General features: G+C 34.9%; 3 protein-coding genes across 6 annotated transcripts in view; 1 reads left to right on the forward strand and 2 right to left on the reverse strand.

Annotated features, from left to right (window-relative positions):
• The window catches only part of mtrr (5-methyltetrahydrofolate-homocysteine methyltransferase reductase), a 49,856-nt gene extending 38,771 nt beyond the window's left edge, over positions 1–11,085 (reverse strand). The window contains exons 1-9 of one of the 4 annotated variants that reach the window (NM_001386530.1): positions 10,829–11,085; positions 9,481–9,634; positions 9,248–9,401; positions 6,413–6,530; positions 5,964–6,327; positions 5,360–5,473; positions 4,214–4,370; positions 3,966–4,054; positions 2,703–2,883 (exon numbers count right to left, since the gene is read on the reverse strand). In NM_001386530.1, coding sequence (NP_001373459.1) covers positions 2,703–2,883; positions 3,966–4,054; positions 4,214–4,370; positions 5,360–5,473; positions 5,964–6,327; positions 6,413–6,530; positions 9,248–9,401; positions 9,481–9,624 — 1,321 coding nt within the window. In that variant the 5' untranslated portion in view covers positions 9,625–9,634; positions 10,829–11,085. The remainder of the gene's footprint in view (positions 1–2,702; positions 2,884–3,965; positions 4,055–4,213; positions 4,371–5,359; positions 5,474–5,963; positions 6,328–6,412; positions 6,531–9,247; positions 9,402–9,480; positions 9,635–10,828) is intronic. The other 3 variants (XM_073940454.1, XM_005162621.5, XM_005162620.4) reach the window with 3 other exon arrangements.
• A 199-nt stretch (positions 11,086–11,284) lies between these two features.
• On the forward strand, positions 11,285–18,961 carry cct5 (chaperonin containing TCP1, subunit 5 (epsilon)). The gene is given in 11 exon segments (NM_212613.1): positions 11,285–11,503; positions 12,256–12,316; positions 12,396–12,560; positions 14,539–14,737; positions 14,822–15,014; positions 15,099–15,248; positions 16,229–16,348; positions 17,638–17,823; positions 17,930–18,067; positions 18,148–18,328; positions 18,701–18,961. Coding segments are annotated over 11 exon segments (1,626 nt in total). The 5' UTR covers positions 11,285–11,398; the 3' UTR covers positions 18,829–18,961.
• cmbl (carboxymethylenebutenolidase homolog (Pseudomonas)) lies at positions 18,319–22,974 on the reverse strand. Its single transcript, NM_001109832.1, is given in 6 exon segments — positions 18,319–19,248; positions 20,561–20,652; positions 20,755–20,897; positions 20,975–21,082; positions 21,164–21,375; positions 22,887–22,974. Coding segments are annotated over 5 exon segments (735 nt in total). The 5' UTR covers positions 22,887–22,974; the 3' UTR covers positions 18,319–19,068.
• Positions 22,975–26,913: the final 3,939 nt, after the last annotated feature.

Consider the following 26,913-nt stretch of genomic DNA (forward strand, 5'->3'; position numbering starts at 1 on the left):
ACACAACAATGCCGTCAAACTGTTGTATAAACGCAATATCACATGAGTAGCAGTGCGATATGGCTGTATATCGGCACTGGTGGGGACACTAAGGCCTGCGGCCTCGTGCCAACGCACGCCTCCCACCAGTGCCGATATACAGCCATATCGCACTGCTACTCGTGTGATATTGCTCATATATATTATTTCTTTGCTATTAAAAAAAGACATATTTAAACACCCATTATTAGTTAGTGCTTTTATCTAGCATTATTAATTTCCGTCCAATTCAAAGTAAAACTCTACTACTTAGTGGGCTTTGAAGAAAATATTTGTACACTTATAATATTCCTTATTTAAAGAACCGAGTTATCCATTTCTCAGCTCAAATAGAGTGTTTAAAAATCTGCATCATCAGTCAACAACTGACATACAATTTTCTCTAATTTGCTAAAAAGATGAAACAATTTGTAAATTTCAAGCACGCCATATGCGAATGCTGAAGGTCCTCAATATTAACAATTAATTTCAATCAAACATTCAATATAGTGAGCAGCTGTTGCAATTACAGCGTCTCATCACTACAAACAAATGCATCAAATATGCACATGGTGTTTTGTTAGGGAAAGAATGCTCTTTATTACAGGAAAGGTTGGGATGAAACTGACGATTGACAAAGATTTTCCTGTCAGAAGAGACCAGTGCAGAGTGATTTCAGAAAATAATATGAATGTGCTGTCAAACACTGCTGAACCAGCATATCTCTGTGCCGTGGAGAATCACCCTGTTAATCCTTAATTTGCCAAAGCTGCAGTAATATTCACACAGATTAAAACTTTACATGCAAACGCATCCGATGCAACAATCCACTGACCACATAAATCAGCAAAGGGTCACTGTATTATGATTACTTTGCAGTTCTCTGTATCTAAAGCATGGTAGGCATTAATAAATTCAGCACTACCAGCTGTTCCTCAAAATCAAGGTGACAGCACATTTCTCACCTTGATGGAGGATTTTATAGCATTTCACAGCGGAGGCTTACACCTAAATAATCGTGAATTATTCTAACTATATAAAATGACTAATGATTAAATGTATAATATATGAGATTATATGAGATGCCAATTTAAAGCATCAGTACACTCCCAGTAACAACACACTACGTTTTACTCCTTTGTCAGCAAGAAATTTCTAATAATTTAAAATAATACATTTTGTATGATCACCTATTGTTTTACAGATTTTAGTATATACAGGTCAGAATACGAGTGCTCCTTTTTTCTGTTGGCTAAATGATAATTGAAAATTATTTGGCTTTTATTTTTCAAAAACAAAATGCAATAAAAACTAAAGTAGAAACAGATTTAATATTATCTGGATGTGAAATATAATTCTATTATCTTTTATTTTATTTACCGTGTGTGGAATCACATGACCTCACTCTGTTAGGCTGAGGCTGATTTATACTTCTGCAGCCACATCTGATCTCTAGTCATGTAGGACACATTCTTGAGCCTTACTTTGTACTACATTGATAATGATTGAAAGCTGCACCAGAGATGCCTTGATACGGAATATTTTCCATTAAATTAAAATTATTTTTTACATTAAAATATTTGTTTACAGAAGAGCCAAAAGATGCAGCATTTAAAATATTATTTACAGGATATAAAAGACTTATTTGATGTTGAAAAGATACTGCTTATTTTCTACTTTTAATACGAAAAACATTGAAAATAATTTATTTTGGTTCCAAAAGTGCAAGTAGACAATGTGTGGTTTTAACTTTAGTTTATTTAGAGTTGATGCTCAATAACTAACATAGATTGTAGAGTGTGTCTTTCCTTCAATTAAAATATTACAAAACTTGTCTATGAGTGCAAAAAACTAAAATGAAGAAATAAAATAATTGTTAATCATAATCAAGTTAAAATGTTCAATCAATGCCAAATTGCCCAGCCTTATCTTTTACATATTAGAAAATATCAAAGCTATTTGCATTGCACAATATTTTCTTTCACAGTGTGCAAAACGTACACTACCATTCAACTTTTTCTCCTTTTTTCCAAACTAAATTCAACTTTTTTCTTACCCGCAATAGCCAATTATTTTTTGTAAGAGAATTGTGAAATTTATTGTAAATCTTAGTCAGCAGAAGAAAATTCATTCAAAACATTTAAAAATCTCATCTGTTACATCTTTTACGATTAAGTAGGTTCTCGCTCTTCTGTTGGACAGATATTTTGAAGAATGTTGAAAACTGGTAGTCATTGCTTTTAATGGCAATTTTTTGGGGATTTTAAAAAAAATATTTGATCATGGCTACTTGTTTCTAACATTCTTCAAAATGTAATTTGTGTTGCAAAGAAAAAAAGAAACTCATAAAAATGTGAAAACACAAGTTAAATGAAGAGGAAATTTTCAGTTTTGGGTGAACAATACGTTTAATTTTTACTTCATATCTCTGAATTTATCATCATTATTCCTTAAAATGTGTCTCAAAGCTACTCTGAAGTTTAAAAATCTATTTTCGGAGGATAAACCTGCAGTTATAGAACCCAATTTCACCTTAAAAATGAGAGTAAACGTGAACCACTGATCCCATGATGTTTTACTGCCATCTGCTGGTGCCAAAAGTGAGAATGCAACCTGCATATTCTGATACTAACTGTATAAAGCATTCAAATTCCAATTTCAAAAGCAGCTGCATGTTTACTGACCAAAGAGAAGGCTGAGTGGGGGGCAGCAGGATGGGAAGGCCCGAAGGAGATCCAGCACACACACACTTGAGTCTCTGACAAAGCTGTTGTAGTCGGCCGATCCTTGTTTACTACACAGTTCCAAAAGCCTTCTTTTCTCTGAAGCGTTTTGAGTGAAGTCCACCAACGCTCGCAAAAATGCCTAAAACACAAATCAAGCAGATGAGTAAAAAGACCGATATCATAATAAAATGTTTCTTTATTAAAAGTATGAAGTACCAAACTGTACTAAATTACATTAATTTAAATGTACTAAATAATTAACAGTGGATAGTCAATTACTGTAGGAGTATGGAGCATTATATTACCAAAACTTTATCATTACACGAACAAAGATGATTGATGATAGTTAATCATTTGATTTTCTATAGCTTAATTCTTTGTATCTAAGGTTTAAAAATAGTTAATATTTGCTCTGATTTTTTACATCTTTAACTTCTATTTTTACATCTAAAATCTTCTGTTTTTATACTCTTATTATACTCCATAATTTAGATTCTTATTGATATTAGTTTCTTTAAGATCAAGGATGGTTGTATAAGCATTTCACTGCATACTGTTTATGACTGTGTATGTGACAAATAAAATTAGAATTTAAATGAATTGCAAAATTATACCTTTATAGCCTAGCATATAACAAAAAATGTGTGTAAATGTGTGCAAAAAATAATAAGCATGCAATATAAAAGACAACAGGTCATCAATTTGTCCCATTTAAATTAAAGATTTAACTAAATTAAAGCTTATTTTTATATAAAATCTACCACATTCAGACAATAATAAACAAAAAATAGAAATTACTTTATGCACTTCATAGAGTGAACAGTATTTCAACAGCTGACATATTTAACCTACATATGATTTTTATTTGAAAATTCGCTGAATCTGAATCAGTCTGACTGAATCATTTGTGAGTCATTTAATCAAAGAAACTCTTTTTTTTAATTAGATCTTTTGAATAGAGGAGTTGTTGACTTAAAATGCTCAATGCGGTCTGTTCAGTTTTGAAATTAATATAAAATGATAACAGATAGTTTTGGGTGAACTATTCCTTTAAAAACAGTAGAAGTTAAACTAACAAAGTATGTCAGTGACAAGAAAGCAAAATAAACCATCAAAAGCACTGTGTATAATGTAAGTGCGCTAGAGCTAACTCAAAGGTGCACAACTTCAACAGCACAGCAACTATTACATTAAATAAGGTTAATAACAACACAAAATTACTTTTTTCGGAGTGCTCCTTATCTCTAAACACCAGGTGAGAATAAACTGCAAAGAGCCATTCTGTGGGATGTGAAGTGGAACTTTTGCTGCTGTAAAAGAAAAAAAAATTGCTATGCATTTATTCAACGTTTCAAGTTGTTTAATCTTAATCTGGTGTCTGACTTGTTGGCCAGAATACATTATTTTATCTCTTTTCTAGGACAGTTTGTTCTTGGTGTCACAGATTGTGTCAACAAAGGTTGTGATACCTTTCTTGCTGGTGTTTTTAAGCAGATTAACTTGAACGGTGCAGTTCTTTTGCATTTGCAGATCCAGTTTGAGCAGCAGCTCTTCAACCTCACTGTCTCTGTTTGGACAGAGAATATCAAAAGCGTCTCCAGGCTGATAAACCTGCTCCTGCTGCTGCTGAAGAGACAATGTACGCTTTTAAAAAGATACATTTTACTGGATTTTTTTAAAATATAAACAAACAGGTCTATCTGAGCCAATCCAAACATTAAACAGCCTTTGAAATAAGGGTACATAATGCATCATACTGTAGACTCAATGATGAGATGTCCCATTTTAGTGTCTGCATCAAATAATATACATTTAACCCTAGCTTTTTAAAAAGGATCAAAGTTAAACAGTTGAGTTTTACCATTTTTGAATTCATTAAAACAGGGTCTGGAATCTGACTGGAGCACTTTTAGCATAGCTTAGCATAGATCAATAAATTAAATTAGATTAGACCATTAGCATCTGACTCAAAAAAATAAAAATTTTCTAATTTAAAGTTTGACTATTCTGTAGTCAAACTCTGTTACGTTGTGTTCTAAGGCGGAAAATGAATGAAAAATGCCTAGGAACTATATTCTCATTCTGGTGTAATAAAGAGCTTTGCTGTCATATCATGTCTACATTATGTAGGCACAATGAAAATAGTCCCAACATAGGTAAATGGATAACAGTGCTGCATAATTTCACCGTGCCTGCTGCTGGTACGACAAAAAAAGTCTCTTGATTGTTATGATTGAAGCTGCATCAGATTATAATATATATATATATATATATATATATATATATATATATATATATATATATATATATATATATATACATATACACACACATATACACACATTTTTTGCGTTCTAATCTAATAAATTAAATCTAATAAATACAATAATCTAGATATAAGTGCTCCAACCACACCCTGAGATCAGCTAAATGCATTTAAAACTCAACTTAAAACTAAGGAAGTTTGACTGTTAAAAAAAGCGGAGTGCTCATTTAATGTTACAACACATATTTTACATAGATATAATTATTTCATTATAAAATGAATGATTTGTATCTTTACATCAGCCAGAATTTTAATATTCTTGCATGAACGTGAATGAATTTGGACTTACCGAAATATCAAGCTCCAGCAAGATGGCAGTTTTCACTGCATCATCTTGAGTTAATTGAACTGCCTTCGAAATTGGCACTTCAAAATAACCGTCTTTATCAGGCAGGACTGTCTCCTATGAACAGAGTATGCTTATTAGCAGAAGCACAGACATAATAAACACTGTTAAAGGAATTATATATTACACAAAGCAATATATGGCATAGTTTCTCAACCTTTCAACTCAAATACCACCATAGTAAAACAAAATTACAGTAAATCTCTTAATTTTTCTGATATTTCTGTGGTGATTTAAACAATAAAATTTTAATATAACCATTCAATTCTGTGCATTCTTCAATAAAAATAATAAAATAGGGAGAACAAAATTTATTTAAAAATTATATATATATATATATATATATATATATATATATATATATATATATATATATATATATATATATATATATATATATATATATATATATACCTCATGAATAAGTGCATAAATGTTAACAAATACATTTATGTTCTTTAATCTATGCTTACACAAACAGTTACACTAAATTCATCAATCTTGCTCGTGTTTTAAAGACTGATCCGATTATTTAGGAAAATCATACCTCTACATTTTCTGTCCCCACCAACAGGATCTCCAGATATGAAGGAGGAAGAGCAGGAACATTAAGCACAGACTCTGACAATGGTGGGACAGATTCCTTCAAAGATGCAACCGATGAAGTAGAGCCGATCTCTGTAGCAATGCTGTCAGATGTAACAGTTTTTCCTTTTGGCGAGTCTACTTCACTCAGCTTTAAAAGTTGAAGATCAACTTCTAGATTTTTTTTTTGATCAGATGCATTTTGATGATTACTGTCCTGCGTACAGTCACTGAGGGTCTGTTGATCTGAAGTGGACATGGTGGAAAATGCCTTTTTCAGAGCGTCCCAAAGTCCCTCGATCCAAGGATCCACCACTACTTCTAGTCTGGAAAAAAAGGAAAAGGATAAAAAAAAGAGTCTGGCATAGTAAATATATGAGAGAATCCTCTTCTTTTAACATTCATGCTCACCCAGTGCCATCATCTGCATGTCCAGTGGCATAGAAATGTTTAGCACCAAGTTTCTGCAGGTAGCTGTCTATGGTCTTCCCACCATTGCAGAAATTAGCATAATTTGTGTCTCCCAAACCTGCATATATGACAGCATGAATAAGGGTATTTTCACACAGCAAGTCTTAGTGCTCAAATGTTTTGACATATACATCACAGTCTTTTACTTCAATGTGCCCAATGAAAGATTTCCAGTGTGAACTGATCAAATTCCTAAACATTCTCATTATTTGATTCAGTGTAGCATATAAAGGTTGAACAGTAGAGGTGCCAGAACTGAACCTTGTGGGACTTCACATCATGGGTGTCCACCTTGACCTATGGTCACCTATACTGACATAATAACCTTTCACTTCAACATAAGATCTGAGCCATTAGAGGAGCAGAAAGCCTGACCCAGTTTTTCAGCTTATAAAAGAGTCTCTGATCGAGTCAAATGCAGCACAGAAATCAAATAATACCAGCACTGTTAATTTGCCTGTTTTCGTATTTAAGCAAATATCATTGATTATTTGGATAAGTGTGCTCTTTGTATGATTATGTGGTCAAAAACCAGATCGAAACTAGTCTAAACATCCCATAGAGTTTAGAAACTTGTTAGCCTGATTATAAATAACTTTTTTCAAAACGGTCCTATCCAGATTTTTTTTCTATAAGTGGTTTAACAACTGTAGCATTTACCACTTTTAGGAGATCTACAGTAGTCAACATTTGAAGTGGATCATCACCTTTCGTCAAAGTTGTCCTAAAACTACTGAACAGCACATATTCTTATCCTAGGAAAAATTCGAAAAACATTTTTAATCACTTCAAATGTTGACTACTGTACATTCCAATGGTTTAACAGAATGCCGATGAGCAGCTTGATGTTTTTATAATCTGATTTCCTAATCATGATGTTTTCATAATCATACAATCTACTCCAATATTTTGCTCTTTGATTTCTGATATTAGAGATTAGGGCTGCACAATATATTGTTTCAGCATCTATATTGTAATGTGATCATTTGCAATAGACAAATCGCAAAATGTGCAATGTTGAGTCTGTAGTATAATTTATCATTTTTATGATTTGAGGCCTGTGACTGTATGAGATTAAAACCATTGAGGCATCAGTAACTGTAACGTTTGTAAGGTACCATTAGACTCGGAAAACAATGTTTATTTTAATGGTATCTTTTTTTAAACTGTATTGTTCTATGCTTGTAGATTGTTTTTATTTAATGTGATGCGCTTCTCTACAGAACCATCTCAATCAGTTTAAAATTATTCATTCTTTCCAAATAAGAGATATTCAAGTCATCGGGGGAAATAATATTCATATAGCAATGTATATCGCAGAAAAACTAAATATTGCATTGTTAGATTTTTCCAATGTCGTGCAGCCCTATCAAAGATCTCAGTAAAAAAATTTGCAAACTCATTGCATTTACTTCAAAGAAGAGTTCCTTCAGAATCTTACTAGTACATGCCAGAGTAAAATGAAAATGAATGTTATAAAATGATGAACATAACCTTTTTAGTGTTGCAACAGGTTTCATCAAGTCAAATGTAAGACTTTTTAAGACCCTTTTAAGACTATTACGAATGAGATTTTAGACTTACACAGGGCTAAGCACTAAGGATTTTTAGTAATGGTGCAGTTGGACCAATGGAATTGAAAAAAAAAATGTAGTTATTTCATTAATTTTCTTTTCGGCTTATTCCCTTTATTAATCTGGGATCACCACAGCGTAATGAACTGCCAACTTATCCAGCATATGTTCCACGCAGCGGATGCCCTTCCAGCTGCAACCTATCCTTGGGAAACATCCATCCACACCCATTAACACTCATACACTACAGACAATTTAGCCTACCCAATTCACCTGTACAGCATGCCGTTGGACTGTAGGAGAAACTGAACACCCTGAGGAAACCCACACGAACGCAGAGAGAACATGCAAACTCCGCACAGAAACACCAACTGACCCAACCTAGGCTTGAACCAGCGAACTTCTTGCTGTGAGGATACAGCACTACCTACTGCGTCACTGCATCGCCATAGTCATTTCTTAACCACATATTTTAATGTGTCAAAACTAAAAAAATTCTAGTTGTATAGACTTTTTTCAGCACGTTTCTTTTTTTTATAACAATTTTAACATTGTTAAAGGTATATTTATTATGAAGAACTACACAAATAATCAAAAAATATATATTTGTTTGCTTTTTGTCCAAATTAATTGAACTCCTATTCAACCAACTGCAATGTGTTTCTGTTATAAAACACAAGTTTTATGCCTTCCTTTACTTTCTGCAAAATGTCTAACAGCTGTTTAGAAATCGATAGATAGATAGATGGATGGATGGATGGATGGATGGATGGATGGATGGATGGGTTTTGGCCCGACTGGGTAACATTATATCAACAACTTTTAAAATTAAGACCTGTTTAAAATAATTTTAGACCTACAACACAAAATTTTTGTAAATTTAAGACTTTTTAAGGCCTAAAATTTTGTTTTTGAAATTTAAGACGTATAAAGACTATTTAAGATCCCACAGATACCCTGCATTTAGACTGCATTCGCATTGCAAAAAATCCCACATGTGAAAGTGTCACAAATCGAAATTTCAAAGATCACTTTCCATCATCCATTTGGTTTGTGGTGTTCAGTGTGTCATGATCGGAGTAGATTTGAGTAACATGAGCACAAAAAAAATCTGATTTGGGCCACATTTTGGCTACAGTGTGCAGCAACCTAATTGCTCATAGGTGGAGCTCACTCTTACCCAACAGCAAGTTCAGCTTACCTAACAGTGCATACCGCAGATGAGAAAGATGGTCGTGTGGCAGAGATTTATTCTTGATTTTTCTTACAAACTTCAGAGCGGTGTCTGGAGGGTCACCATCACCGGTAGTGGAAACCACAAAAACGACTGGGCGGCTTTCACTGTCTAGGTTGTACTGTGAATGTTCAAGATCAACATCAGCCAACTCTGATTTGTGCAAGATCCCTGAAAATTGCTGTGAAGAAGCAGCATACCTTGTCATGCTTGCTCAGACAGCTGATGTCTGCTGTAAATCCATGCTCAGCGGCTTGTTGGCAGATCTCTTCTGCTATAGACTGAGCCTGACCACGCTGAGATCCGTACAGAATTAAGAAGTGAGCGGCAGCTTCACACGGCATATTATAAAAGCTTGAGAAAGATGTGGAAAAATATTTCTGCATGTGACATCATAATGCATTAAAAACCTATATGTGATTATTAACCAGAATAAGTGCTGTTTTATAAAAGTCAGAACTCTCATAATAAAACTGTCATTAATAAAGTAAAAAATAAAATACTTTTTACTGCATTATTATTATTGATGAATTTAGGAATTGAGAAATGAATTGAAAAACACAAAATGATCCACATTAAAAATCTGATTTATATATCTGTTTTTATACATTTCTAGTTTTTATTTGATGAATAATTAAAAAAAAAAAAGCATAACTGCAGATATCAACCATATTTAGTCAACTGAAATCAAGTAAATTTAATGAAGTATATTTTTACTTAATCACTTTATAAATCTCATGATTGCTCAAACTCTGTCCACATTCATATCTACAGAATTTCTAAAATAAACAGTACTAAAAAGGTTTTTAAAACAAGTAAATTAATTTGACAGGCATAAACCACTTTCAAATGCATGTTACTTGTAGAAATGGTTTGTCAATAAGCATACTGGCACGTTTATCAACAAAAACCAATCCTAAATGTAGAGGGCAAATGTGGAAAAGCAAATATGCCATTACTTGATGAGGGTTTATTATTTTTAGAACATTATCATAATTTAACATACTAAACACAAGTATTATTTATATGCTTTTAAACAATAATTAGTTAATTATTAAAAATTATTAATAATTATTATTCAATAAAATATATTATTCAAAACATAAATAAATTCCAAAAGAAGGTTGCATAGCATATGATCATTTATGTTCAATTAACCTTTTTTTTCATTGAAATGTTTATTTATGAGCTTCGTTTTTTTAAAGGAACCTCTGTATTTACATTTTGTGATTGTGAGAAGTTCTTTTAGTTTATTACACGTATGTACTGTATGATATAATGAAACAATTTACTTTAAATATGACCTAATCTGTGTACGTTTGTAATGTAAAAAGAATCATTATAATATACAGGTGCAAACGGAAATCAAGCAACCCTGATCATGTGAATGTTGCATAAGTTTTATAAGAGATATCCAAAAAGATATCAAAACAAGCTGTAGCTTCACCAAGTCTAACTTTAAAGTCATGTAGACCTCACAAAGACACTTCAAAAACAAATGTCGGTCACAAATGTAAAACGTAAATGATGGAGAGAGAAAAAAGTCACCTTGCTTTTGCAAATAACAACACAAACAGCCTCTTCGGTCATGTAACATACTGAAATCCACACTGGTGTGCTGTCAGAAGCATGAACGGGAGGAACAGGTAATCGGAAATTACGTTACCAACGACGAGCACATGGCCTTTCTCAAATACACAAGTTGTACGTGTGCACATACACAAATCAATTTTGTAACGTCTATTTGTTAGTCAATCTGCATGAATTATAAATCTGTACCCGCACTCGCGTTATTTGTTGTCGTTATCGCGAGAATGGAATAAACCATTAATATGCTTCAATTTAAAAAAATTATTTAAAGATTCGTTAATTGCTTTTTCTCCTTCATAATTGTCTTAAATGTTTAATATTGTTATTTAATTAGGGATTAAATGGTAATGTAATGTACAAAAATGTGGATGTTTTAACATTGTCAACTTGGTTTGGTCCGTCCCTCCCCGAGATTCTTCCAGAACTAGCCGGCAGATCCGCGCGGTGAGGTGCGCAGCTAGAGGATTAAATTCTCTAGTATAACATCACTTTTCATAACTGTGCATTTCTTTGGGGTGGAAATTAAACATGTCCGCGCTTGGGACTCTCGCCTTCGATGAATATGGAAGGCCTTTCATCATCATAAAGGACCAGGACAAGAAATCTCGCTTGACTGGCCTGGAAGCACTGAAGGTAACGTTACAAAAGCTAACGGGCTAATGGGCTATAACGGAGATTTTAATCATATCTGTAATCCAGAATACCGCATTTACTGTATACTGTAGATTGATTCTTTATGAAAACGTACTTCTGCAGTCTGACATGTTAAGAATGCATTCAGTTATTGCACATTTATTTGTCTAACGTGATCAACAATGTGCGCATGTCAAGGGATGGTCCATGTGCTTCCTCTAGTCTAGTCTAAAGACGTCGAGTCATAATGCGCAATGCCTTCATTCATTCATCAGACATGTCTTCATCACATTTTATTTGTGGCAATATACTTCAGTTGAATGTTGTTAATAAATAAGTAATGATGATAGCTATCACTCTACTTCCCCCAATTGTTTGATTGCATAAAGAATTGCAAAAAGCCAAACTTTTCTAAACGGACAGGTGCATGTTTTTGTTGTGTTTTTTGGGGGCTTGCAGTGTCTTGCCTTGTTTTATAATGATAGTTTCAGTTCTATTATTTGACAAAAATCCTATAAAGAGGATTGGGTTGTTATTTGAGACACGCCTTACTAACAAATTTTTAGTTTATATATACATACATACATATACATTAAATTTATATAAGATATTCTACCAGAAATGCACATTATCTTTCCCTTAAAACCGTAAATTGCCATTCTTGCCTACCCATTTGAGCCTCCCAAGCCCAAAACCAAGCATAAGCTTGGCGTGGCATCTACTGACATCAATGTTATTTCTGTTCTCTTCAGTCTCACATTCTTGCAGCAAAAGCAGTTGCTAACACCCTGAGAACATCGCTAGGTCCAAATGGTATGTTTTTAATTTTGCATGTACTCTTCCTAGTTTATTTCATGCTGTTTTTTTTAATGCTGGTAAATGTTCTTTACAGGACTTGACAAGATGATGGTGGATAAGGATGGTGAGGTGACCGTGACCAATGATGGTGCGACGATCCTCAGCATGATGGATGTGGACCATCAGATTGCCAAGCTCATGGTTGAGCTCTCCAAGTCTCAAGATGATGAAATTGGAGATGGAACCACTGGTGTTGTTGGTGAGCTTAGCTTGATATTCTTCTTCTCCCCTTTTAAAACACAACCACAACACTAGCAAGAGCATTTTCTTTCTGTCTTTGTTTAAATGCATTGATTTGCTCGTATATAAACATGGATAAATGTACAGCCTTACAAATACATTGAAATGCACATTAGAAAAAATTTAAAAATCCTCTTTTCCAAGCTGTGTGTACATTTTATGTGCCATTACAAAAATGAGCATGTGTGCATACTGTTCTGGAGATGATATGCTATGGGAAATGACCCAGCTTATACAAAATCTAATAATAAAAGGTCCTTTTACAGATCTAAGTATGATATATATGCTTTACTTTAATATGATATATGGATGCTATTTACAATATTTATACTTTATGTACAATATACAGCTGAAGTCAGAATTATTAGTTCCCCTGAATTATTAGCCCCCCTGTTTATTTTTTTGCCCAATTTTTGTTTAACAGAGATAAAATTTCTAACACCACAATTTCTAACAAATCTCTAACACATTTCTAAACAATAGTTTTAATAACTCAATTCTAATAACGGATTTATTTTATCTTTGCCATGATGACAGTAAATAATATTATACTAGATATTTTTCAAGACACTTCTGTACAGCTTAAAGTGACATTTAAATGCTTAACTTGGTTAATTAGGTTAACTAGGCAGGTTAGGGTAATTAAGCAAGTTAGTGTATAATGATGGTTTGTTCTGTAGAGTATTAAAACAAAATATAGCTTTAAGGGGCTAATAATATTGACCTTAAAATATTTTTTTTTTAATTAAAAACTGTTTTTATCCTAGCCGAAATAAATCAAACATGACTTTCTCCAAAAGAAAAAAATATCAAACACTGAAAATTTCCTTGCTCTGTTCATCATTTAGTAAATAGAAAAAAAAAAGAAAAATTCAAAGGGGGGCTAATGATTCTGACTTCATATCTGAATATTATAGTAAAGCATATACAGTTAATCATTTCTTGTCAGGCTTCTAAAACTGCTAAACATTTTTCTAGACTGGACACTTTAATGGGGGAAAATGTTCTAAGATATAAATGTCACCCTAATTATTTTTTAATGAATTATTCTTACTTGTTTTGTGTTTACTCGTTATAGCATGAAGGACTTTAGTAATTAAATTAGTACAAGGCTAAATTGAATGTATAAGTAGGTGTATGTAGGTTTATACGCAAGACGTACTGTTTTGCTGTTTGAATTAAATTGTCAAGTAATTGATAAAAACCACTGGTGAAATAATATTGTAATCTTACTCCATATAGTGGAGAATGAAAAAATCATATTTAATGTTTTGTTTTCTCTTATTGCTGCATGTAGTTGTCAATATGTAATATGTTACTTTTATTACTGTTACTGATGTGACAAGAAATAAATCTTAAATAATGGTAAAAAAAAAAAAATAAAAACAATAAAATTGAGCAGGGTACATTTAAATGTAGAGAGAAAGAACAATTTAAAGCTGTATCACACTTTTACTATTGTAATGCTTGACATGTTGATTTCATGCAGGCCTACCTGTAGGCTATAGTTCATATTCCTAAATGTAAAAAGTGTTTATGTACTATGTTTGTCCGCTTGTTAAGTGTGACTTTACGTGAAGCGGCTTTACTTTCACGTGATTTTTTACTTTAAAAAAAAATCTAAATCGCAGTGTGTATATATAAATACATCCATGCCTAATATTCGATGATCAGAAAGTAATACATTTTTTGTAAATTGTTAAATATTGGTGTTTGTGATGCAGCATGTCCAGAGACCGTTGTGTACACCGTGATTTCATATAAAATTCACTTTTATTTTCAATATGACTGAAAAAGTGGTCATAAACAAATATTTTGTCAATTCTAACGTGTAGTGGCTTGGACCCGGAAACATTTCATACGTCACGATTGACAAGCAGATTGAAGTCTTATTTTCTTGCTTATTGAGTTACTGTAATGTTTGTTTTGTCCTGTAGTTCTGGCCGGAGCTCTTCTGGAGCAGGCAGAGCAGCTGTTAGACCGAGGCATTCACCCCATCAGAATTGCAGATGGTTATGATCAGGCCGCAAAGATCGCCATCGAACAGCTCGACAAAATCGGTGATAGTTTCCCTGTGGATCCTAACAACACAGAATCTCTCGTTCAGACAGCCATGACCACACTAGGATCCAAAGTGTGAGTTTTTCTGTTACTACGTGTTTGATTTGACCAGATAATTACTGAGAATATTCATTATTAATATTTTTTCCTGGTTTATAGGATCAACCGGTGCCACAGACAGATGGCAGAGATTGCTGTCAATGCCATTCTGACAGTGGCAGACATGGAGAGGAAGGATGTGGACTTTGAGCTCATTAAAGTGGAAGGAAAGGTTGGTGGTAAACTAGAGGACACTCAGCTCATCAAAGGTGTCATTGTGGACAAAGAGTTCAGTCACCCTCAGATGCCCAAGGTTTGTGTTTAGTGTTAATGTTCATTTCATGCATGCTCTGGTTCTAATATTTTAGGTTATTTATTTATTAGTGCATTCTTCCAGGTGCTCAAAGACACCAAAATTGCCATCCTCACCTGCCCATTTGAGCCTCCCAAGCCCAAAACCAAGCATAAGCTTGATGTGACATCAGTGGAGGATTATAAAGCTCTGCAGAAGTACGAGAAGGACAAGTTTCAGGAAATGATCCGACAGGTTTGTATATTGCCTGCTTTTGTTTTGCGGTTCTTAAGGCTGATTTATACTTCTGCCTCAAACGCATGTGTATGCTCGGTGTTAACGCATAGCCCTGGCCGTCGGCGTCGCTGACGTGCGCCTCTCAAAAAATGTAACTACACGTCGCATCGACGCGTATCGCAAGCTTTGTGATTGGTCGGCTTGGTAAAGCTGACGAGTCTGGGCAGGACTGAGAGCCATGCGAGCGGCGCGAGCCCAGTGGAGCGATTGTTTACAAGTGTGGAGTCCCATGAAGGAGCTCCAGATGGAAAGTTGTTTTGTGTTTACCTCATAGTTAAAGTTGTTGCACGTCCGCCGGTTCCTGCCTCAAAATGAGTACAGCCACTTGTACATACAGGAAGTGTTCAGGAAAAGCAAAACTCCAGCGAAGAAACTTAAGACAGAGGAACATTAACACCTCACTGCCAACTAGCGTTTCGGAAGTGTTAATGCTGACCAACAGAGACAGCGCGCAGAAGTATAAATGCACGACTACGCACATTGCATGCGCCGTGGGTTACGCTGGTCACTTGACGCAGAAGTATAAACCAGGCTTTATGCAGATATATTGATTAAATTATTATTTTTTATTTTATATGGATGTAATTGTTTCATTCTTTATTACAAATTATTATTATTATTATTATTATTATTAAGGTCAAAGATGAAACGTGTTAAGCAATATATGTAAAAAAAAAAAATCTATACATTTAAATGTAACATTAATAAAGTGTGTTAAAGTGTATGGAAGTACTTTTTAAAAATGACAAATGCTAATTATTATTATTGTTATTATTTTGTTAATTTGCATAATAGCCTGCCTCAGTAAAGCATCAATCTTTAATTTTGAGCAATAAGAGCTATTTTAAAGCTACAGCACTTTTTTTTCATTACTTCAATTTTCTCAAGAAAAATGTTACTTAATCTTCTACTTTAATTTCTTTACAATTCATCTTAAGGTCAAGGAGAATGGCGCCAATCTTGCCATTTGCCAGTGGGGATTTGACGACGAGGCCAATCATTTACTCCTGCAGAATGAGCTTCCTGCGATCCGCTGGGTCGGTGGACCTGAGATTGAGGTTTGTAAGAACTAAACGCAATACACTACTGCTGGGGTTGGCATTTTAAAAATGTTTCTTGAAATAAGTGTCTTATTGTCAATACAGTATTTATTTGATCAGTAAATAATGTTATATTATGAAATATTATATCGTTTTTAAAATAAATAAATTTTAATGCATTTGAAAATCTTGTTTATTCCTGTGATGGCGGCTGATTTTAAGCAGGTATTACCGCAGTCTTTAGGGTAAAATAATGCTTCAGAAATCATTCTGTGACATTCAAGAAATTAGTTGTATGCTGTTTATTCATTTAAATTAATTCATTCATTGTTTTTACTAATATCAGCTAGTTCAGGTTGTCTGCAGGGTCCTAGAAAGTATTAAAAGTTGGATCCATTTAGAGAAATTTAAGGCTCTTAAAGTATTAAAAAATATTAATTTTACAAGGTATTACGTTTTGTAACAATATGCTAACGTTTGCATGAATTTAATAATTGAATATTGTGGTGTTGTGCAATTTTTTGGAAATCAATACAATCCTGCTAGATTTTACATCACTGCTTTCTTTATTGTAGTAACCAGGGAAACACTTATTCCTCTTGTTCTCTCGGCGCCACCTGCTGGATCAGCATTTTTATTCAGTATATGAATAATGTTTGTTTAGGATTAATTTCTTACGATCAGTATTTAGTAAAAACACTGAACGGTAAAATGTCAATGATGAGGTCTTAATGTATATACAAAGTCTTTAAAAAGGTCTTAAGTCACTGAATTTCATTCTCTACCTGTATATACCCTGTAGTTTATCTATCTTTGGATAACACCATTTGTTAGAAATGAAAATCTTTAGTCAAAATTTAAATCTTTAAAGTCTGTGTGAAATCTAAATTTACCATGTTCATTTTGCTAGCCCACATTTGTTAGGGAAACAATTCATCTGTACAAGTTAATCCTCTGAAACAATTATGTTGATTTTTGTTATCTTAAATCAAAGTCTGACCATTTACTTTAGCATTTGGTGTGGTGGTCTTTCTCTGGTGAATCTGATTAGCTTAACTGATTACCGTTAGTTTCCTACAAGGCAATGATGCACAAAAAGAAAGCACTTCCCCTACTCAATATTCCATTTTAGTCTGAAATACATCAACATAGTAAAATATTTCTCAGCAGCTTCAGGTTCATGCAGGCTTTAATCTCATGTCTGATCAGTCTAATGCTGAATAAGCGTAGCAATTTGTTTTCTATTTAATCTCTCCATCTGTAACACAAATGAGTAACAAACAATGAATTTCTGCAAACATTTCCAGCTCATCGCCATTGCTACTGGAGGACGTATAGTACCCAGATTCTGTGAACTGACCCCAGAAAAGCTGGGCACCGCTGGACTGGTGAAAGAAATCTGCTTCGGGACCACAAAAGACAGAATGCTGGTCATCGAGGAGTGCAAGAACTCCAGAGCCGTTACCATCTTCATCCGTGGCGGGAACAAAATGGTACATTTTTAGTGCTAAACATGGATGTTTGTCACCCAAAGAAAGTACATGTTTTATATCTTTCTCTTTTTGTCCTTCCTATCTGCTGTTCATCCAAATCATTTAGATTATTGAAGAGGCCAAAAGAGCTCTTCATGATGCCCTGTGTGTCATCCGTAACCTGGTGAGGGATAATCGTATCGTGTATGGTGGTGGAGCCTCAGAGATAGCCTGCGCTCTTGCGGTTAATGAAGCTGCTGATAAGGTATGCTATTTCTGCGGTCGACTATGCTTTTAATTCTGAGGTACAGGATGTTTTTGTTGAGCAGATTGTCTTGTGTTCAGTGCCCGTCTCTGGAGCAGTACGCCATGAGGGCATTCGCTGACGCTCTAGAGGTCATCCCAATGGCACTGGCTGAAAACAGCGGTTTGAACCCCATTCAGACAATGACGGAGGTCAGAGCCCGACAAGTCAAAGAAAACAACTCTGCACTTGGAATTGACTGTCTACATTTATCAACGAATGGTATGGACTTTTTATTGTAAATTAGTGATTTATTGTAAATAAGCAAACAATAAAATGGAAGGGAATTACGCATGATGAATGAGTTTTGTGTACAAAAATCAGAATAGACATCATCTTTTAAATTTGAATCTAATATTTATGTACAATGTACAGTTATGTACAACATTGGTGAAATATTTTCTATTATCATTGAGAAACCTTTGTGACGTAATATCTTTGTAGAGAAAGTGATGCACTTTATCCCAAAATTGCTGTGTGTTCTAGTTTAAACTTTTGCCAATAATATAAATAATTGCATTTATCTGACGAGTTTTAAATTGATAAATTGATTTATTATATTTGACATTAAAAAAAGACTTTTGGTTTTTGCAGACATGAAGCAGCAGCATGTAATCGAGACCCTTATCGGGAAGAAGCAGCAGATCTCTCTGGCCACTCAAGTTGTAAAGATGATTCTGAAGATTGATGACATCAGAGGCCCCGGCGAGCCTGAAGACTGAGCGTCCTGTAGCAGTGTTGAAATGAACGGTCTCAAGCACTTCTAAAGGAATGTGTCGAACCTTCGTACTGTTATTTATCATTTGTTACAGTTCATTGTCGTAACGAAGTGATCATTAAACTTTTGTTTTCAAATTAGTGTCCTGTTTGTCATTTTAATTAGCGTCTTAGCTCAAATACAGACGTGCAAAAGCTTTCTGGGGTAGTCAACTGATTTTTATCACTTAACTTTCACCTGCAATTTACATGTACTTGTTCAACCAGTTGATCATATCCTTCCTTGCTTCCTCTATGTAGGGTTTGTCGTCAGGGTTGATGTCTTCTCTCTTGCGATGGACAAAGCCATGTGTCTGTTTGGGGAAGATTTTCACTTGGAAGTCAGCAGTGCACTTTTCCTTCAGTCTTGTCTCTAGTGTCGTCACCTTAGTTAAGGGAACAATAAAAAACTGAATGAAAGTACAAAGTTTATTGGCCCTGAGAAGGGTTTATTTCTTTTACACACTGGGTTCATAAAATTCTTTTAGCTCGTTTATTTTTCTTACCTGCTGAAATTCAAATGAAAGCATATTATAAAATAAAATTGTAAACTATTATTGTATTTTAACTATACCATGATGCTACAAATACTGCTATATTAGTTGTAGTTAAGTTGGTGAATAAATATTAATTTTTATTAGTAATAGTTTATTATTAGGTCCACCTGTATGAATATCTAATCTTAATCTACACTTTATTAGGTACACCTTACTAGTTGCCTTCAGAACTGCTATAATCCTTTGTGGCATAGATTCAACAAGGTACTGGAAATATTCCTCAGAGATTTTGATCCATATTGACATGATAGCATCACACAGTTGCTGCAGATTTGTTGGCTGCACATCCATGATGCGAATCTCCCATTCCACCACACACCAGAGGTACTCTATTGGATTGAGCTCTGGTGACTGTGGAGGCCATTTAAGTACTGTGAACTCAAAGTCATGCTCAAAAAAACAGTCTGAGTTGTTATCCTGCTTGAAGTAGCCATCAGAAGATGGTTACACTGTGGTCATAAAGGGATGGACATGGTCAGCAACAATACTCAGGTAGGCTGTGGCGTTGACATGATCCTCAAGTGCAACTAATGGCCCCAAAGTGTGTCAAGAAAGTACCCTCACACCATTACACCACCACCAACCTGAACCGTTGATAAAAGACAGGATGGATTCATGTTTTTATGTTGACTCCAAATTATAACCCTACCATCCGAATCTCGCAGCAGAAATTGAGACTCATCAGACCAGGCAACGTTATTTCAATCTTCTATTGTCCAATTTTGGTCAGCTTGTGTGAATTGTAGCCTCATTTTATAGTTTTTAAACTGACAGGACAACAAGGCAATTGCACACACAGAACTGCTGCTCACTAGTTTTTTTTTTTTTCTGACCATTTTCTGTAAACCCTAGAGATGGTTGTGCATAAAAATTCCAGTAGATCAGCAGTTTTTCAGACCAGCCAATCTGGCACCAACAACCATGCCATGTTCAAAGTCACTGAAATCACCTTTCTTTCCCATTCTAATGCTCAGTTTGAACTGCAGCAGATCATCTTGACCATGTCTACATGCCTAAATGCATTGAGTTGCTGACATTTGATTGGCTGATTAGAAATTTGCGTTAACGAGTAGTTGGATAGGTGTACCTAATAAAGTGGCTGGTGAGTGTAGTTTACATATGTAAAATTAAATGACCATACCTGATCTAGTGGGATGACTGCATCATTTTCTGCAAAGATGAAAAGTGTTGGACTCTTCAGATCAAACCTGTCTTCTCGTTCTCGAACAATACCTGGATAAAAGGATTTTTAAAAATATATATTAATATACATGTTAGCTTTGATTGTTTTCAAAATTTTGTGCTTGACAGTTTTTGTAGACAAAAAATCACTACCATAGACGGAGACGCCAGCTTTGATTTCTTCATACTGAAGAGCAATGTAGTGTGTGGAAACGCCACCCCAGCAAAAGCCCACAACACCTATCCGCTTCACACCGCACTGATCCTTCAGGTACTTCAACACAACATCTACTTCCCTGATCAAAAGACAAAACCGATTACTGTTTTCTTTGAGTGCATCAAATAATATCATTTCAATGAACTGTGTCTGTACTTCTTGATCTCTGTAGGCTTTTTGTCTTCAAGCCATTGCGGAAATGTTGACCAGTCGTGAGATGGGCTCCAAGGCTCTTTCCCAACAAAGAAATCAGGACATATAGCACTGCAAATGCAACATAATCAAGTAAGAAAAGGGATTTCCAGAACAATTAGAATATTTATAATGATATAAATGGATATTTACATGTATCCGTTGGATGAGAGCATATCCGCCATGTATCTGGTGTTTGGAAGTTGCCATCCATAAATGTCTTGAATTACAATAATGGCCTTCTCTGATGCTGGAGGCTTCACCACATACGCTTTAATGTGCTCGATTTGAACTTCCTCTCCAACACCTCCATATTCAATCTTGTCCCCGATATCACACGGACAGGGCTTCGCTTCATTTGCCATCTGTTTTTGAAAGGAAAATTGTAAATTAATCACTTATTTACTATGATCTAAAAGTTTGTGATACATATTTTTCTATCACAATTTTAAATGGAAGCCAAATGTACACCATTTACTAAAGACACTGGGTGTTAACTTATTGATTGTTCAGTTAGTATTAAACATTTAAAGTAACAGTTTATAACCTTAAAGGCAATGTGAGTTAAACAAAATTATAAACCCAGAATAAGTTTTTACTAATTGTAACTGGCAATGAACAGGTTTACTCTTTAGCCTAATCATGACATGGAGAACTCTTTACATTGCATTATTAACATAATTTTAACTCTATTAACATAAAATAATATTATTTTATCTTTATGAAACTATTGTGTTTGTGTTATTTTGGTTTTGGGGGTAGGCTATAACAAAGATTCAGATGAAAAAACAAGAAGCTAACAACTTTTAGGTATAAGAAAACATTCTTTGTCATCAAATAAGACCAAAATAATCATTAGAGAATGTTAATAAGCGTGTATTTTCATGAAAATGGTGGTTTTATTATAGTAAATGTGTATGAACCAAGAACCACTATTTGCACAATAAAATACTGTAGTTATCCTATTGTTAATGTGACAAAAGCATTATTTAACTACGTTTTGTCTTGTTTTTAAAACTATAGTGCATTTTCATAATGATAGTTTCTTCAGGATGTCAAAAAAATGGCTCCCCTGCTGAAAAATCTAGCTTAAACCAGCCTAGGATGGTTGGCTGGTTTTAGCTGGTCGACCAGCCTGGTTTTAGAGGGGTTTTGGCCACTTCCAGGCTGGTTGCACCCATTTCCTGCCTGGTCTTAGCTGGTCAGGCTGGAAAGTGACCAGCTAAAACCATCTAAAGCCAGCTTGACCAATCCTGGTTTAAGCTGGACATAGCTGGTTTTGGCTCGGCTTCCAGCCTGGCTAGGCTGGTCAAGCTGGTTTTAGCTGGTCATCTCCCAGCCTGACCAGCTAAAACCAGGCTGGAAATGGCTGGAAACCAGCCTGGAAGTGGTCAAAACCCCTTTAAAACCAGCCTGGTTGACCAGCTAAAACCAACCAACCATCCAAGGCTGGTTTAAGCTGGATTTTTCAGCAAGGTCGCGAAAACCACAATAACATACTAACATTAATAGACTTTCCCTGAGTAAACAGGCATATTTAACGTTGAGCATGTTTAAAGTCCACAACTCACTTTACACAACTGTGTAAAATCGTTAATCTATCGATCATCAGAATCCGAAATACAATAGTGGTATTGTGTAAGACTAAATATTTGACATTTTTACTCAAAATCATGTGTATCCTCCACATTCTCACAAACCTTTTTCATAAGAAATCTGTAAATGAGTCACGTGATTGAATTATGAAACTACATTCAACTTGTGTTAAAAAAAAAGTCACAAAAACATGTTTTCGGTGAAGTAACTTAGCAGTGAGCTGCTGTGGACCAAAACACACTGCGTTCTCAAAGGTTATACTTTGCAATAATGCACTTACCGCACCGCTGAATCTTAGATTTATGCGCTGTATGGAAACGAAAGGTTGAAATCTGATTCAGTCGACGAAACCGACTGCAGAACTCAGTGTTTGTCGTCTGTTCCAGCAACGCCCACCAAATGCTCTCAACCATAGACAACCTGTAACTCTGAATGTTTTAGCAAATCATCATGAGTTAGCAGAATAAAATGTTCATCCAGATGGCCTGTGCAGTTGTTCGTAATATTTAGAGTGAATCCTGCTGCGAGGACAGTTTTGGCATTTGTTTACATTTCCTAATGTCGTCACTCACATGTTCAGTCATCATAGCAAAGAGCATAGAATCCCCTATAAACTTTTTGACACTGAAGAACACAGATCTAGCGAAAAGAGAAACTGCAGAGTTTGCATGTGTTGTCAGCTATAGATTTGAGCTATATTTTCTAAAATATATATATATATATATATTTTTCAGTCAGTCTCTGTTAAGACTATTATATGTTTGTATACAATAACGTATACAATATGTTAGATGCAGATGTCGTGTCGTTTTTCTGCACTTTCCCATTTAGAAATTATTTAAAGGTAAACTATATTGTACATCATCTGCAAGCAAAAGAAAAAAAAACTCAAACCGTCTATGTGGTTGAGTTTCCACAAGAGGGCGTCCTCGTACCGGTTTTGTGAATGTTGGACGCTCTGTTCAATAAAGCCAGGTTTTATCTGTGCTGTGGCTGTCTTATTACTGCTGCTTTTGTAGAAAACGTATAAAGGCAGCATACTTTTAAATTTAGGCTCATCTGTAAAATATCATGCATTACACTATTGCAGTTTATATTGCTAAATTCAGATTTTTTCTGTTACCAAAAAAACAATGTTAAATTATTTCTGTATGTTTTTATTTAATATCGCAATTTAAATGTGTTGTTTTTGAAGTCTGTACATTTTTCTCTGTTTTTTTAAATAAATTGACCAAAGTAATAGTAAATAAATACAAATATTACTATAATGGAGTAATGAAGGGGCACGTCCAGAGTTCTAAGTGTTCCACGGTCAACAAGGGTGGAGCTTATGATACAACGTTTCAACCAATTGATACAATGTTTCAACCAATCAGATGTGCGTGTCACGACAGCGCAAATGTAGGCGCCAGTTTTTAAATCTCATCCTAACGGCATCATCGCGATCTGTGAAGCTAAGTTTATTTCCTTAGTATTTGCATCTAAGACTATTCATTACTCAACATATTATATTGGTTGTAATCAGTACTGCCGCTCTCTATACGCAGAGTACGCAGGTGGCGAAGGGCACCTACTCCGGATGGGGGCACCATTTTGGTTGCTCAAAAAAAAAAAAGAATCTGGAAAACATTTATTTTTTTTGGTTCAAGTAAATTAGTAAGGCTGACATTTAAACTTTGCCACAACTGCACAAATCTGCCTGATTTGTTGTTGTTTACGTTCAGTTTCTTGCTTTGCTGCTATGCATTGTGCTTTAAACAAGCTTTTATGACTTTTCACGTTTGCCACTCTTCCCCATGTTGCTGATAATTACACAAACTCAATTATTTTTATTAACTGTGCAATACTTTACATTTCTGTTTGCACTCCAGCTACATACACATGCACTGCACAATTATTTTACTGTATGTATTATTAATTATTATATAGTTATTATATTCTATAATTCTCGGCAGTTATCTTTTTTATTGTTTTGTCTATTTCTATACATTTCTTATAACTGCTGTTCTTTCCGAGAGCTGCCAAGTTTTCTGAATTTCATTGTATCGTTTGTTACGACCCTGTCTTTTTTCTTACCTTTCGGTGGCCTCGCAGTGTGACATCACAGTTAATTAGTTAATTTAGAGAATGTATATATGTGATTTTTATTTATTTATTTATTTTGTGAAGAACGGCACTTCCTCTGGTGGACCGTTATTCCACAGAGAGGTCATTTTGTTCCAACTCTTGTGTTGCCGTCTTATGTTTTTTTAGTTTTTTTTATAGGATTTTAGCTGACTTATTTATTTCAAATTCCTAGACAGTTTGTTATACTTTGTTATTCCCTTTAATAAATGTTTATTTCATTTATAAACCTTTTTGTGTATCTGATCCTTTTTATGGTACGGTCAGGAGCGAGCTTGCCGTAACACGTTGCAATGCCAAAGTCTCTTTAGTCCTTACATCGGTGTATTTGTGTGTATTTAATAGGCCATTTTTTTTATTTTTGTACATTACAATATAAAATAACAAAACTGACTATTATTCTGTGATTTCTGAAAGACTAATAATATACGAGTCAAATTACTGTAAACCACAGGCCATAAACCATTTCTATTGCATGAATTCATTAATGATTATTTTTCTGAATGATAACAAAGTTTTTGTTTAAAAATGCACTTTTTAATTCTTAAAAACCACAAATGCCTTTGATTTATACTGAAAGCAAGAGTCAGTTTTTGTCACTATAGATTATAGTGCAGGTTAAATCCACATTTTTGGTTGTAGTTTAGACATGAAGAGTGCTTGACTAACCCATTATCTTAATGGTATGTCATGAGTTTTTCTTTAAATTACTAATTTCTTCTGTATTGTACATGGAGGTTCAATGCTAAAATTTGTCTGAAAAGAAGATGAGGTGGCATGATCCAGCTCTGCTCCAGAGGCACCAGCAGCTGCACATGCAGACACAGGATGCAGCACTGAGGACCATCCATCTCTACAGGTACAGAAAGGGTTTTATTCTTTACCTTTTGTAAAAATGTTTGAATTTAGGTATGCTTCTGCAGAAGACATGTCTGTGTTTATTTTAATGTAAACTATTATTTTGTTGTATCAGTCATAATGGAGTGCGAATGGATGAACTCAAGGTCCAAACAGTCTCAGAAGGGCCAGTACCCAGTATTTTGGGGGTTCACAAACTTTTACAGGAGGGTCATCTGCAATTACAGTTCCGTAACATCACACATGACATCATTACTAAAGAAAAAACACAAGACGTTGAAATGGACTGATGAAGCTAAACGGGCATTCATTGACTTAAAGCAGGGGTGTCAAACTCAATTCCTGGAGGGCCGAAGCCCTGCACAGTTTAGTTCCAACCCTGCTCCAACACACTTACCTGAAGGTTTCAAACAAGCCTGAAGGACTCAATTAGTTTGATCAAGTGTGTTTAATTAGGGTTGGAACTAAACTGTGCAGAGCTGCGGCCCTTTTGGAACTGAGTTTGACACCTGTGCCTTAAAGGGAAAGATTCACCACACCTCCATTTTTAAACATCCTGACCCCAACTCACCTTTCATTTTGGAGGTTGATGCCTCAGATCTGGGCATAGGAGCAGGGCTGTCACAAAGGAACACCAGGTAAACTGCACCCATGTGCGTTCTTTTCAAGAAAGCTGACTTCTGCATAATGCAACTATAATGTGGGTAATAAAGAACTACTCTAAAAGAAGGAGGCTATTGCAGGATGGCGACACCATCAGCCTCCTCAAACCATTCCACAGCCCGGTCCCATCTTTCCATCGACTTCATCACTGACCTACCTCCATCAAACAATTTCACCACCATTCTGTTAAAGAGCCCATATTATACATGAAATAGGGTCATATCTTGGTTGTAAGGGTCTCCAACAACAGTTTAATATGCATGCAAGGTCAAAAAACACTTTCATGGTCTTATAATCTGCATTTATTTTTACCTAATTATTCCAGCGACTCCTGTATGAATCGTCCAGTGATTCATTTGTTCCCAAACCCCTCCTTAGCGCTAAGCTAATCTGCGCTGATTGGACCAATGACAGTCTGTTGCGATTCGTCGACTGCCTTCAGTCAGAGAGTGAAATGCCAAACAGCTAATCAGCAATATAAAAGTAATCACAGTTCATACACGCTCGATAGTGTAGGCGTGGATTTTAGCTGCCAGTGGTTCAATGTAAATACAGACTATGGACTTGAAAATTCAGACAACTAACTATTTTATTGAGCAAAAACTCCAAAAACAGTTGAGGAGATCTCCTAGCTTCTCACTCTGCTCTTTTCACAGACACAC

The sequence above is a fragment of the Danio rerio genome, chromosome 24, assembly GCF_049306965.1.
Source record: "Danio rerio strain Tuebingen ecotype United States chromosome 24, GRCz12tu, whole genome shotgun sequence".
Lineage (NCBI taxonomy): Eukaryota > Metazoa > Chordata > Actinopteri > Cypriniformes > Danionidae > Danio > Danio rerio.